A 15794-nucleotide genomic window follows, 5' to 3' on the forward strand; every position below is an offset into this window, starting at 1 on the left:
GTGTCATTAGAGACCAAGGCTAAGATCATCCACACCCTGGTGTTCCCAATTACTATGTACGGATTCGAAAGTTGGACAGTGAAGAAGGCAGATAGGAAAAAATTGATTCATTTGAAATTTGGTATTGGAGGAGAGTCTACAGATACCCTGGATAGCCAGAAAGATGAACAAGTGGGTCCTAGAGCTAAGGAAGCCTAATGCATCGCTGGAGGCAAAAGTAACAAAACTGAAGCCATCCCACTGCGGGCACATCATAAGAAGGTAGAGATTTCTGGAAAAGACAATAATGCTGGGAAAAACAGAAGGCAGCAGGAAAAGAGGAGGACCAAATATGGGATGGGTTGACTCCCTAAAAGAAGCCTTAAGTGCTCTTATCATGAGCTAGGGATTGCCGAAGTGTTTACTTAGAAAATACTCGATGTGGACAGCAAGTTTATAGCATATACATTCTTACCACCTTCATCGATGGAATGAAGAGAAGAACCTTGTTCTGTCTGACTCCCGGCCTCTCCCTCTTACTATTATTAAGCTTCACCAAAGCCCATGTTAACTGAGTTAGCCATAGATTATTTTATTTAAAAAGGTTAAAACAAAACAAAACATGGAGAATCTTTGAATCCAATGTTCAGGTCTAGAGAAAGCTAAGGCTCTTTAAGCAATTTGTTTAAAGAAGTGTTAGGCTTTTGACCTGTATTGTTACAGGTTCCAGAGCAGAATTTAGCCTGGAGAGTTAAAGTGTACCAGCTTGTGACTCACCACTGTGAGAACCTGTGTGGGGGTAGGGGGGGTGTCTCTTCCAGGAGTATCAATAATATGCGGGAACACTTTGCATGCCTTCTACATTGAGGCCTCTCACAGCTGAAAGTTGTAAAGAAAAATCCACACAGTTCAATTCTGTGAAATATATTAAATATGCCTGAATAATGTGGCTCTTGTGCATACATCGTCTGCTTTACTGTGGTGTAACATTATTGCCCAGCCTAATGCATGCGGCCTAATAATTCCTTCCCATGTGCATATCTCTATCATTTAATGTAGCACATAGACAATAACACTTAAATATTTCAATATATGATTGCATTATTGTCTCCTCCACTTAGACTGAGCTTTTTGTGGGCAATGGAATCTGGTCATATTCATCTGTTTAACTTCAGACCCCAGCACTTAACCTAGCATATGTATTGGTGAATGATTTTTTAAACAATATACTAAGCACTATACTAGTTACTGTGGTGAAGACAGTAATATAAGGAAATAGAGATACAACTTTTGGACTAAGTTCTTTAGGAATTTGGAAAAAAGGAGATGTTTCTATTAAAACAGTGAGCAAGGGAAGTTCAAAGATACTAATATTAATTATGTGACTTAAGCATGACAGAAATACACTGGACAATTTGAATGTATCATCTGATCAATTCCAGCAGCTTGCTGAGGGTCACACCACCAGCGATACCCCAGAACATCAGGGAAATGGAGGGTAGCCTTTGAACTTAACTCAGCATAGTAGGTATTTTCTCCACTAGAATGAAACGGTAAATGGTTGGTATATTCATAAAGTAGCATCTCAAACAGAAGCAACATGATGAATCTCATACACATGCATGACAGAAGCTGGCCCAAGAAAATGTGCTGAATGGTTTAAAATTCAGGCAAATGCTCTGATCTAGAAGTCAGATAATGGTTTCCTTTGGTGAGTGTGGTTTCTGAAAAAGGGCACGTGTGTGTGTGTATGTGTTAACAGTAAGCTTTCCTTAACATTTTAGGTAGAATTCCAACCTCTTCAACTGAAATTTGGTAATCAGTTATTGCTGTTAATAACAGTGTTAATTCAGGGAGTTTCTCTACTATATATACCCAGGGACTCTGAGATTCTCCCATCTCTACCTTGGACCATCTTATGGATTGAGTTTTTGTGTCCCCACAACCCTCCATTCATACATTGAAATTGTAACCACCAATGCAATGGTATTAGGAGGTCTGACTTTTGGGAGATGGTTCAATCTTGAGGGTGGGGTCCTCATGAATGGGATTAGTTTCCTTCAAAGAAGAAACTGGAGAGCTTGCTCTTTCTCTCTCTGCTGTGAGGCATAGCAAGAAGGCAGTTATCTATAAACCAAGAAGAGGACTCTCACCAGAACTGGCCAGGGTGGCCCCCAGTCTTCAGTCACCCAGTTTATAGTGTTCTGTCATAGCAGCCCCAATTGACTAAGACAGGCCACACAGCCCCATTGAAAGGGCAGAAAGAGAGGGAAAGAATACCTGTGGACTTGTCAAAATTTAGGCTGAAGGTTGGCAAGCAGAGGGCAGCATGTGGGAAGGATGGGATGATAAGAAGGACTGGCCATCTTTGGGGGACCATGCCCAGTGACAGCACCACAGATCGGTGTGGAAGTTGGTAGGCCTGGCGGGGTGGCTGCTTCACATAACCTCATCCAGTTGCCACCTTGGCCGATGCTGGAGAAGGCCCGGAGAGTCATCACCCCAAAGGGCCCACAAGGAGATAGCACTGACTTGAACATATACTAGGTTTGCCTAGAGGTGCTTTGAGATGATGGGCTGAGTGTTATTTTTAAAATCATTTAAAAATTTAGAAGGAGAGAGCAGAGGAAGAGTAAAAAATAATGTGGATATACAGCATGTGTATCTATGTATACTCAAAAAACATGTATGAGAATACCCATAACATCCTTCCCACAACCTAATGGTTGGAAAGAAATCATGATTTCCAGAGCCTGACTACCTGGGTTCCTGTTCTGCCATCACCTACTCTCTGTGTGATCAGTTGTCAGTTACTTAACCTGCTGGGTCTCAGTTTTTCATCTCCAAGATGGGCATTGTAATAGGGGTTGCAAGGATTAAAGAAGTTAATGAATGTAAAGTGCTTAGAACAGTGTCTGGCACATGTAAATACTGCCCAAATGTTAGCTGCTATGATGGCGAGGATGTCCAGAAGACCCAAGCCTTTCCAGATGGGCTGTGGCAGGACCAGGAGTTCCTGCAGCCAGGGTGGAGGAGGGTCTAGGATGAGGAGGGCCCCAGTAAGGAAGCCTGCTAGACCCACACCAAGGAATCCCTTCTTCCTGCCAGAGGCCTGTTTGTGCTTCTGTTGCTGTGTACCGGTGTCCTTGGCTCCCAGGAGATTGGAAGCATTTTGAGAACAGTGATTATGTTATTTTCAAGTTTTATCTCTGCCCCCCGGAGTGCTGAGCGCATTCCTGATGTAGAACTGAAACATCAGTAAATGTATCTCCAATGGAGTCCTACTGAAAGGAGCAGGGAGAGAATACTATTCGGGGCCTAACATGACTTAGCTCTGTTCTTTCAAAATAAGATTGTATTTTTACACTTTTCCTTGGAAATCATCAATTCTCTTTCCAGATGTGCTATCTGAGGCTCAAGGAACTCAGGCTCACTTGGCAGTGAGTAGGTGGCGGTGTCTGGACAGATCTCCCTGAAAGCACCTTCTAGCTGCTGCCCATTCCCCATTAGGGCCTGGGACAGGCACAGGAAGGAGAGCAAAGCCTGACCAGGCTGCTGTCCTGAGAAAGTGGGCGACAAGAGCAGGTGCAAAGGAGGAAGCAGAGGGCTTGATCTTGGTCTCTGCTGAAGCAGAGATGTCGTTCCAACTCTAGTTTTTTAAAAATGCCAGTGCATTTTTCCTGGGACTTTCTGTAATTCGTTTCTGCTCTCATCTTGCACTCTATTTATTTACCTAAGCCTTTGTTCTTGAAACGATTTCAGCCACATGTCATTCATTGGGGTAAAACCCTGGGCCCTTCATCCTGCTCAGGTTTTTGTTTTTGTTCCTCTCTCCAGCTGCTCTACATATCACTGAATTCTGACTCTCTGGCCTGACTCTTACCCGGTAGTGGGGGTCACCTTACACTCCCACCCTCCCTTTCCCAGGAAGGAGGCGGAGGAGTAAAGTCAGGATCCAGCCTCAGGATCTATTTTTCTTTTCTGTCTCCCTGTTGTCTGAAGCTCGGGGCAAGGTTAGATTAATCAGTCTAGGTGTAGTGGAGGCCTGTGACCCTCCCCCCGGGGAAATCCTAGCCCCATAGAAACTTGGCCTGGTTCTGGCTCTCAGTGTGAATTCCAGGCTTTGAAGACTCTGTCAATGTTCAACTAACCCCAGCAAAACCTCTGGAGGTTTGATGGAACCGAAACTCTGCCAAGGAAGGAGGGAGGAGGGAGGAGAGAGGAGGGAGGAGGGAGAAGGGAGGAGGGAGGAGGGAGGTGGGAGGAGGGAGGAGGGAGGGAGCCTGGCATCGTAGGCTGGGGAGAGAGAAAAGGTAGCATGCCAACTGAGATCTTTTTCTCTGAAATGTCAGGCCTTTTCCCTTAGTTGAAGTGTCCTGAAGAGTCTATCTGAGCAAGTGCCGCCTCCTCCTGGCTTGTTTCTGGAGCATCTCACTGGTCTGCTCTGTATCATTGAGGGGGTTATGGAGGCTGCTAGTTTCCATCTCCAAGGCTCAAGGAGCCTCCAGATAATTTTATAAATGAGACCATTTGTCTAGGAGCAAGAAAGGGGTGTTGAATGTGACCTAGTCTTGATGTCTCCCAGGAGAAACTAGACACCAGCATTTACTTAGCAGTTCCTATCTCTCAGGCACAAGGCTACTTGCCTTACACTAGGGTGACCAGCCATTCCATTTTGTTCAGGACTGGAGGGGGTGGCCCTGGGGACACTGGATGTACAGTGCTGAAACCAGGAATAATGACCCTGTGAATAGATGCCATTATTCCCACCTTGCACCGGAGCAGACTGAGGTGCAAAGAGCTGAGTTAGCTTATGGAAGTTTGCACAGCACACTTGAGGTGCTGCTGGGACTCAAATACAGATGGATCTAACCTCAGACCCAGAGAGTTCCACCAAGCAAATTCCTCAGAAGACAAGGCTCGTCTCCTTCATACTGTGTAGCCAGCAGCCTTGCATCATCTGATTTTCTCTCTCTCTTGTGTCTTTGTTTTACTGCGGTGCCTTTCCCTCCCTCTCCCCTGGCTCTGCTGACTGATATAGCTCCTGCCTCGCCTCCTTCAGGAGGCCCTCCCTGACCATCTAAGATAGACCAGGGCTCAGGGCTCCCTGCTTTCATTAGACTTATTCAGATCTGAGTCACAAGCTGTTCCATGCTATCTTCAGAGCATCTGCATGTTCTTCTTTTCACTTTGGGATCTTGTAGAATGAAAGGAAACAACTTCCATCTTTAGATTTCTAGCTGGGGATCAATACATAACGATTGAATTAATTAATTTATAAAATATCAGAAGGCAGCTGTGTGATTTAGATTCATAGTTTTAGGGCTATTTAAGGATTAATTCCATCAGCTACATTTGTGGTACTTGGGCCAGTTCTCTTAATTTTGGTTTCTTTATTTCAGAAAGTAATTTTTGTGAGTTAGCTTAGTCGTTTAGATTGGATTTCAACTTGCCCATTTATATGTCTAATGCCTGTGAGCAAAAAAATGCCTTTTATGAGGTCATAGATGAGACTGTCCAAGTTATCTGGAGGCTGTGTTGAAGTTTGGAAGAAAGGAATTTCTGAGATCAAGTTTTTGCTTTGTCTTTGCTGTGGATTTTGCTCGTGTTTCCTAAGTCTCAGATTTTTCAACTATTACATATTAGCCTACCTTTGAGATTTTATCTTTTGGGGTAGAAGGGAGGAACAGAGAAGTGAGATTCAGTTGTTAGAGGGTCTAGTCTTTGTTCTCTGGCTCTCCCAAGGCTCTTGTGCTGGCTTCTGATTGGTGCAAGTTATGATAGAGTGTGGCCTTTAGGCAGAAATGACAAGTGCCATCACCAAGTTGAATTACAGTGTGAAGGGTACCATATGTTATCATGGCTTTTAGAGATATATACAGCTTATGGTTTCTTCTCAGTAATGTTTAAAATGTTAGCCTAGATTGTTATTACTACCGTGCACACTCTCTTTCTTATTCCCCTGGGTCCCTCATTATTCTGTCATCAGTGTATACTCAAGGACAGAACAAAAATGTCCCAATCAGTCTAAGTAAACCCAAATAACTCTGACATGGCACACGCCATGCTGAAAGGGAGGGCCTGAACTGCGATGCCAAGCCCTGCTGTTAACACCAAAGATGGAAAGGTGTCCGTGGTAACAACAATGGCAAAAATATATTGAGTAAACTATGCTCTACTCACTCAATATTTGTAAGCACCCTATGAGCTACATACTACCATCATGGCAATTAGATAGATTCGGGGACTGAGGCACAGGAAGGTTAAATGATTTGCCCATTTTGCCAAACTTAAAATCAGGCAGTCCAACTCTAGAGCCCTGGTTCTTAGTTGTCATGCTCTAACTAGTTCAAGTACCTAGTAAAAGTCTTCCTCGGCTTATTTAAACAAAGACCTTTCCATCTTTCTGGCTCTGGAGAGGGTGAGATGTGGGGGAGGTGGATGGTGACAGTGTCAAGGGATATAAAATTTCTTTGTAGACTAATCCTATAGGATTTTCTTTGAAGGTTAACCTACTTTAGGATTGAGTTTGGCTGAATTCTAAGCCACATTTTTTTTCAAAGTCAGGTTGATACTTTGCCAAACAATGGGATCACGGAAATCTTTTCAGCTGTGTCCCTCCCCTCATTTCTTGGGCTTAAGCGGAGCCCTTTGGGCTTGCCTATGGCATGACAGCAATAACTCCTGAAAGTGATCTGTGTTCAGCTGGGCTGTCTGCGAATGCTTAGAATGCTTATTGGTAGTTGAAAAGTTAGGTTCTGTAGGTCTGTATGTGATACCTTCTTCCCCTAGTCTAGCTCCAAGGACCTGGGACAAAATACTTGAAAAACTCTGGTCTCATTTTCTCTATAAGTAAAACTGTGTGGTAGTAACCACCTCTCAAAATCGGCATAAGAGCTTCATACCACAGTATTTGCAAAGCTTCGGGCACAAGGTCCTTTCAATAATCCCAAGGACCTCAGGACTTTCCTCTTTACCAGTGCCTTTGACGCTTCCAAACAAGTCGTGTTGTGAGGCTCCAGCCATTTTACTCTAATCCACGAGTTGTCAGTCGAAACTCTCCGTGAGTTTCACCGTGAAGTCATATTTAAGATACAGAGCATTCCCCCATGATTAAATCTGCAGCCTTTATGTAAAAAATACCTTGTGCTTTACTAGCAAGTGTCTTGTGCTACACACATTCATTCATTTGTTCAACAACAACAAAAATCAGTGAGCAAGTGCCAGACCTGCCCTGGCCTCGGTTTGCTCACAGTCTAATAGGTGGAGACAGCTATTTACTAGTAAACACATAAATTACAGATACAATGATAGAATCTGTACAGTGTCGTGCGGTAAGTACAAAGGAAAGAAGCTCTGAGGGTTTTCCCTAGCTGGGTGCCGGGTGGAATGAGTGAAGAAATGGTCAGGAAAGGCCTCTGATGGAAAGGCTGATGCAACCTATGTTTCCCAGGTTGATTGCTGGGCACGGAGTGTATTGTGGACTTTTCTCAGCAGAGGGACTCGCATGAGCAGATGCTCGGGGCCATGGAGGAGCCAGGCTCATTCAGAATTAAGTAGAAGGCTTTATACTTGTGCCAAGCACTTCTGTAGGTCTCAGATTTAAGAACTCCCATTTGTTGAGTACTGGTTTATTCCACATACATTAATATCCCCACATCGATTTTGTAAGGTGAGTGTTGTTATCCAGAATCTCCAGATATAGAAATTGAGGTTCTGGAGATCAAGGCATTTGCTCCAGGGTATGTAAATGAGATTCCATCCTAAGTCTGAGGAGAACCATAATAACAAAAACTAATAAAAATAGCAAGGCTTCCTGTAGTTCTAGTCGTGTTCTAACCTGCAGTGTCCGATACAGCATCCACTAGCCACTTGTGGCTGTTAAATGAATTAAAATGGAATAGAAGAGAAAGTTCAGTCCTTTGGCTGCACTAGCCATATTTCAGGCACTCAAGGGCCACGTGTGCCTGGTGATGTCTGTGGGCAGTGAAGATACAGAACTTCTCTGTCATCACAGAGTGTTCCATGGGGCAGCACTGGTCCAAGTACTTTACCTATCTTAGCAAATCTGATCCTTATAACAGTTCTACGAGGAGGATACTAATATTCAAATTATACAGATGTGGAAGCTGAGGCATAAACAAGATAAAAAACTTGACCAAGTCACATGATGAATGAGCCCATGTTTTTAAGTACAGCATTATAATGCTATCCCATACACTATATTCTGTATAACAGAAATGCATATTCATCCAAAGATAGGATTCAGAGTCTTCTTGTATATAGACTGGCCTTCAGTCATCTGCAGAGAAAATGGCTTCCATATAATTCTTACCCCTTCAGGAGCTGACAGTTATTGATGCAGGCTTTGCATACAAGAAGGCATTGTCTCCAGAGACCTTCCTCCCCAGGGACCCCGTAAACCTCTTAGCCAGCTTAGTTAAGCAACTCATTTGATGGGATTTTTCATTCCCCCAATGGCCCAATCAGGAATCTCAAGTTGATACAGTCTTAGGTAATGTTCAAAACCCTTCTTATCCTTTTTCTCTTCAGAGATTGTTATATATTGTCTGAGGTTGTTATTTTTAAAGATTCCAACATATTCATAGCAGACTTTTATTATTCAAACATAGGGGAGAAACTTCAGACTAGGAAACTGAAATCTTGGTGAGCCCTACCTCTGCCTCTAAGTAGCTAAATAAACTTAGACTGTTATTTCACCTTTCTGAAATTCAGTTTCTTCAACTGTGATCTGGAAATAAAATAATACATATCACAGGATTTTCTAAAAGCTAAATGAAGGGTACAGTGTTTGAGGATGCTTTGCAAGCTATAAAATACTTTTTATAGCTATAAAGTATGAGATAATTATAACATAAATGCTAGAACTTGGGGTGTTTTTCTTCTATATAACCCTTTAAAGTTTTCAAAGCAGTTGTGGCTTCATAAATTACAGGATAACCTACTCTTAATCATAACATTTGCAAAGTCTCTTTTCTTTATATAAATATAGTAGATATTCAATAAATGTTTGGATGGAAGGGTGGATGGTTAGTGGATGGGGAGAGGGAGGCAGATAGCACATAGGGTAAATAAGAGTTCATGACATTTGAATTTTTCCTTTTTAATTTTGCTTTAAAACATATTCCTTGATATGAGCTGTGTTCTTGTGAATATTGAGAGGTAGGAATCATTAAATAAGAAGCCCTGAATGGATTCATTGACTCAGTAAGGTTGTCTTTTCTACTATTTGTTTTTTCATTGAATAAAAGTTTATTGAGCAACTACCATCAGCTGAGTATTTTGCAAGGTTCGGGGGAAAACACATTTGAATATGCCACTATTTGTGTGGGTGTGTGCCTATTTCTTCAGCTGCTAATTTTAAACTTTCTGCAGAATGCTGAATAAACTGACACTCGTACAGTTGTATGAAGGGCCCAGCAGTGTCAAAATCTCATCCTGTGAATTGTTTCCTGATGTTACACGTGCAGCCCGTGACTCCTCTATGAATTGCGAAATGTGTTTATTCAGAAAGGAGAAAGTTCCTCCTGCCCTGTGTTGCTTTCCCTGTTTTGGTCCTCCAAGCTCTGTGTGGTCAGAGAGAAAATGAGAGAGGTCAGCTCTCAGGGTCATGTGATCTCACAGCCGGCATCGGCTCTGTGCTGCTGAGTGTAGAGAACCTATCTTGAGAGGACATTGGACTTGACCTGCCTCTCGCTGGTGCTGGATGAGCCTGGCTCTAGGTTTTCTAAGTCTCCAACAATAAATGGGAATGAAGGGTCTTGGGAGATGGTTTTTCTGCCCTCCTGTTCCCAAGGAGACACTTGACCTGCTGTTTTAGAAGAAGCACTGTGAATATGTGTACTTAGAATGATTGAGAAAGGACCTGCATTTGTGATCCATTTCTCTCACTGTGAATGTGAGGGAACAGTTCAAACTTTCAGGTAGTTTGGGGCAGAATTGGGGCCAAAACTCAGATTTTGTAACTCTAAACCAGGGGTGGGCAAACTTTTTGACTCGAGGGCCACAATGGGTTCTTAAACTGGACCAGAGGGCCGGAACAAAAGCATGGATGGAGTGTTTGTGTGAACTAATATAAATTCAAAGTAAAGGAGCGGAGGGGAGAGCAAGAGAACCGGATAGAACAGCCGGATCCAGCCCGCGGGCCGTAGTTTGCCCAAGGCTGCTCTAAACTCATGCCGCCTACAAATGTTCCATGGTAACGGACACTTTCTAATATAAGACCATTCTAACATCATAAAGTGAGGGAGTATAGGGAGGACATGGGCTTTGGAATCAGACAGGACAAGGTGAATCCTGGTCAAATCCCGCTCCTTGGACAAGTTACCCTGATTCTTTGCTTCTGCATCTGTTGAAGGGGAGAAAGTATATTTATGCTTTAATGTTGTAAATATTAAATGAGATAATATTTAAAGTACTTAGTACGGTACCCAGCCTCTCTTAGATATCTGATATGTTTGCTGGAAAGGAAGAAATAATATGCTATCTCATATACAAGAGTGAAGATGATGTTGATAATGATGGTGATGGTGATGAGGGAGGTGAGGTTCGTGGTGGAGTGACCGAGCTACCCTTAATCACTTCCATTTTTAAACATTTCCTCAATATCAAAGCAAATATATGATACTGTTTATTTTTTTCATTTTATACAAGTTCTTTCTGTCTCCATTTTTTTTTTCCTCATTGTAACACATTAGTTCTCAGATTCTAAGCCTCGATATATCAACAATGAATCTTCTAACTGGAAAAGAAAGAGAAGTATTTCCCACACATTTCCTTTTCCCCATTTGTAACCCCTTTCAGGATTGAATGATCCTATACGATACACTGAGTATGCTTATATACATGGAACCAATAAATGTGGATCATCATCAGAAATTCCCTGAACTTATTTATAACACTGTGGACCAGCAGTGGCCAACCTCTTTTCTGCTAAGGATCTCAGGATCAATATCATTAAGGCCCCAATATTTTGAGATATACAGATAAGTAAACATCAATCACCTGGCTATTGCATTTTTATCTTGGAGGAAATCCAAGCCCCAGCAGTTTGGAATCAGACACCCTGGGTGTAACTCCCAGCCCCACTTCCTGAGCTGTGTGTGACCCTGGTTATGTTACTTCACATTTCAAAGCTTCGGTTTCTTCATCTGTATAATGGGGGTAATAAGAGTACCAGTCACATTTGGTGGCTGTAAGAATAAAATGGGATATGTTTAAAGAGAGAACATGCAAAAAGAGTTCAATTAAAAGGAGCTCATGTCTAGGTTTCTTCATCTGTATAATGGGGGTAATAAGAGTACCAGTCACATTTGGTGGCTGTAAGAATAAAATGGGATATGTTTAAAGAGAGAACATGCAAAAAGAGTTCAATTAAAAGGAGCTCATGTCTAGTGTTTCTTCCTGTCCAAGATCCTTTTGCCCTGGGTTGGGCCCTATGTCATTCAGGGCCCACCCAGAAAAGTATAAAGTACTCTAAATATGTAAAAAAGAGGGAATTTAATATTCTGAAATGGTGACCCAGATAATAGAGGAGCTAAGAAGGGCTGTGTTTCCTTCCTGATCTAAGCAAGCCAGAGAGAGGTCAGCAGAGGGAAGCTGCTGCTACCCCTGGGCTGAGGAACAGAGGAAGGAGATGGTATTACCAAACCCAAGCGTGGCAGAGACCAGGAGATGAGGGAGTCACGGTAGCCCTGTTAGCAGAGCTGAAGACGTGGGGGAAAAGCAGCCACCAGACACTGGAACAGCAGTGGAGGAGACATACTCTGGCTTTCCACTTCCCTCAGCCCTCAGGTCTCCTGGCTGACCTTGGCCGACTTGGCGTCTGAGAACAGCAGTCTGCAGGGGCAGCCCCACAGTGCTGAGCAGAGCGTGGGCCTTGGGGAAAGCCAGTAGGCGCAGGACTCTTACAGCCTCAGTCACGACCTAACACTATGATAACAGACACAGAAAGTTTGAAAGAGTCTTACTTCCCCCTGCTGCTGGGCCTCTGAACAATAGCAGAGGTTCACAGATGGCTGTGCTTGGGAAGGTAGAATTTTGAAAAAGTGCTGGAAAAACCTAGAAAGCTGTTGGAATGTAAGAAGCCTTTCAGGGACCCCTGGATCCTGCTTTCTGGAAAGATCTGTTTGCTGAGCAGCCGGCACCTTCAATATCTGGGGATCTGTGACTGGAGGAGACACCCCAACCCGCCCTTCACCTACAGAACTCAGCAGGGGCCAACCCCTTTGAAAAACCTCCTCAAACCCCTACAAATGAACTCAGCTGCCCCCATGTCTCTTTCTGTCACATACTGATCCCTGCATTGAAATGGTCCCCTCCCTCCAGACTGTGAGCACCCAGTACAGGACCTGCCTTCTTTATCCATACATCCCCAAACATTCATACTTTCATTCCCTGTTCTGTGCTAGCAATCGTGGGGATAGTGGGGGTCTGGGCTGCCAAACATGTGAGTACGGCAGTGCCAGCTTAAAGCAGATTTCATAATAAAAGGAGAGGCAGGTGGTGTATGGGACTAGGGAAGTCTAGAGGTTCCATCTTTCAGGGAAGCCTTCTGGGGAAGTAACATTTGAGTTAGGAATAAGTAGGAGTTATTTGGGCAGAGAGGCTGGGGAATGGTATTTCAGGCAAAGGAGAGAGCAAATATAAAAAAAAAAGGTCTTGAATTGGGGAAGAGCATTGAGAGTTGGGGATGGAGGACAAGGGTGGCATTGCATGGGGCTGATGAGGTCAGCGGGAGCTGTTCCCTCATGCATCTCGGTCTGTGTCCTTCCCCGAGCACTTTTCACCTCTTGCCTGTGTTGTAGTTAAGAAATGTTTGCATGTTTGTGATTCCCACATCACTCCTACTTATATTTTTGTGCATAGAGGGTGCTTGTTGGATATTTGAACAAATGGCAGCCAATTCTAGGCTCTAACAATCTCTTTTGATCTCTTGTCACATTTGCAACTTTGCTTGCCCAGCCAGTGTCAAGGAGTACAATCTGAGTTTGATACTTGGCTTGCCCAGCAAGTATCAAGGAGAAGAAGCCTGAGTTTATACCACTTATGGGAAACTCTCTGCTATCTGGCATTCTTTTAACAGAAACTCACTGTCCATCACTGTGGCCTTTACCATGCAAGTCTGCAGTATGTATCAGCAAGAATGGTGACCTAGAAAGATGTGGTCATCAAGCCTTCTTTGAGATTGAAATGTGATATATTGAATCTGATTCCATTCAGCATTGCTCCTTACTAGCAGTGTGACCTTGGACTGGTCTTTAAACCTTCACATATGCCTTTATTTCTCCACTGACTTGTGTGTCTTCTATAGTATCAACCTGACAAGATGAACATGAAATGAGACTGCACATATAAATATTCAGCACAGTGCCTGGTATTGATTGAGCACAAAAATCACTGATAGCTTCTGCCTGGAGTATTCTAATTTCATTTACTCCTATTATTACAATGTTAGATGCCTACAGTGACCCAAAGTAAATACAGAACCGGGTTCCTAGTCTTCCCCAGGCCGGCCAATATGCTCTTTTGGTTTCTATTTGAGACAGGCCTACGCATGGAACACTTGCTTTCTCAATGTTGTTTGGCTATAAAAAAGAGTGTTTTGTGCCTGTTTTAAGCTGTCTCTCTCTTTTTTATTTTTTTAAGAGGATTTTGTTTTGTTTTTGCTTTCTCACAGGAGTGATTGGAACAGATGTGAGAGGGCACGGCCTCGCTTGTGAGGGACAGCCAGTGACGTCGCGGTTGGCTGTCATCTGTGGAACATCTTCTTGTCACATGGGGGTGAGTCTGCCAGGCCAGGGTTGGGGGGAGGGCCCACGCAGGGGAGGGCAGCCGGGAGGAGAGCTGAGCTGCCAGCCCTTCTGCCCCCTTGGCTCCATCTCTTCCTGTAACCCGTGCTAGTCTAGCCGGGAGCCCAGCTCTCCCTCCAACAGTCTTGCTTAGATTTGCCAGATCTTTTTGTGGGGGCCAAATTCTTAAAAAGTGTGAAAAGGGTTGAGTGTGCCTTTAACATCACCCTGGCCAGAGAGCCGAGATGGTGTGAGGGACGAAACTGAATCCAAAGATGACAAGGCCTCGCTCCCAGACTGATCTCTCCCTAACAGGGAGCCGAGCCTTCTCTGCGAGGGTGTCTGTTTTCCTTGGCCGCCGAGCTCCCTCCCAATCGATATAAATCCATCTCCCTGGGAGCGGCCTGCTGATCTATAGAATTAGGCTGCATATCATGACTTCAAAAGAACACTGATAAGCAATTTTCACTGTGTTAATTTTTCTCCATGAATTAGTGGAAAGGCTTTCTCCAAGATTGCAGTTAAAATTTAGTGCCTGCCCTAAAATTTATATCTTTTTTAAATGCATGAGTCTGAAAGCATTCCATTTTGATAAGTACCCATTTCTACCATATTTTTATTTAAAAGTCATTAGTTTGTTAAACTTAGATGGACGACTCCTTGGATTTTTCCCAGTGGGGGTGGAAGGGAGGAGGAAGGCAAAGGTGGGGAGACTGGGGAGGTGAACAAGGATTAGAGTGGGGTGCAGTCCAAGGAAGAAGCTCTGAATTATGACGGGAATCACAGGCAATGAGAAACTGTTTAATCACTGTAGAGACCAAGGAGCCATTTTCATGGAGAAATATTTTGCTTGAGTAAATATTGATACATTTTACATTTTAGTGATCCTCTGCTCTTATGTCTGGGGCTGTGCTAAACCTTGAGGACAAAAGGATGACACAGGGTCTCTCATTGATGAGATGGAATTGTACCAGGTATTATAAGGCAAGGCCCCCAAATACAGATTCAGGTTAACTTGTGTTACGGAGCATCTGCTATGTTCCAGACATTGTGCAAGGTGTTCTCACACACGGCTTCCCCTGTCACAGAGATGGTGGAGCCAACCCCATTGGTTTCCAACCCCAGTCCTTCCACCTCCTAAGCATGGGCCCTTGACCCCTCTGAGCCTCAGATTCCTCATCTGCAAAGTGTGTAGACTTACAGTACGGATGCCATGGTACTGTGAGGGCGGAATGCGATTGTGTAATGTGCTTCATGTAAGTAAGCACTTCGCTAGCTCTCCATCACTTGCTAGCACGAGAGTGTTTGGGCAGAAAGGAGGCAGCAATGGACTCTGCCTGGGCAGGGTCCGGGCTTAGGTACCTCTCTCCGAGGGGACATTTGCGCTGTGCTGGACTTTAGGGACATAGATTTCCTTGAACTCCACCCCCCCCCCCCCAAAAAAAGAAGAAAGTTTTATTTGTTTTTCTGGGCAAAGTCTTAAATAGATCGTCTTTAACTGAGTTTAAAAAAGAAACACAAAACACAAAAACCGGCCTTCTTCCCTCAGCAGCCCCATTATAAGGCCTGGCTGTTGGTGAAGGGAGAGACCCACGGAGGCCGAGGCTGCCTCAGGCAGGAGGTGTCACCAGGCTGCAGCCCTTCTCTTCCTTGATATGGCTCTACACTTGCCAGCTCGTCTTCACTGAACACTGATTGAAACCTGTTTAAATCACCCACCGCTTTCATCTAACCCGACATCTGAATTCAGGCATCTTGACCCTGCTCAGCCAGATTTCTGGGCTGAATCCAACCCAAGTGAATGTGAGCGACTCAGAGACATTCCCGCTTCTCGGTCTCATCTCTCCTTCGGGATGATACTTTTCCTCAATTGCCCATTTTACAAATTGGGCAACTCAGTCATGGAGAAGCCCAGTAATTTCCTCAAGGTCACAAAGCTATTAGGCGGGAGCTGTGAACTCAGATCCTCCTGATGCCTGCCTGTGCCGTGCAAGATTCTAAGAT

General features: G+C 43.9%; 1 protein-coding gene across 17 annotated transcripts in view; it reads left to right on the forward strand.

Moving 5' to 3' along the window:
* The window catches only part of FGGY (FGGY carbohydrate kinase domain containing), a 420488-nt gene that overhangs the window by 225093 nt on the left and 179601 nt on the right, over window positions 1-15794 (forward strand). For all 17 annotated transcript variants that reach the window (XM_080655847.1, XM_080655856.1, XM_080655850.1 and 14 more), the window contains one exon: window positions 13679-13782. In XM_080655847.1, coding sequence (XP_080511973.1) covers window positions 13679-13782 — 104 coding nt within the window. The remainder of the gene's footprint in view (window positions 1-13678; window positions 13783-15794) is intronic.

The sequence above is a fragment of the Plecotus auritus genome (genome assembly GCF_963455305.1).
Source record: "Plecotus auritus genome assembly, chromosome: 2".
NCBI lineage: Eukaryota > Metazoa > Chordata > Mammalia > Chiroptera > Vespertilionidae > Plecotus > Plecotus auritus.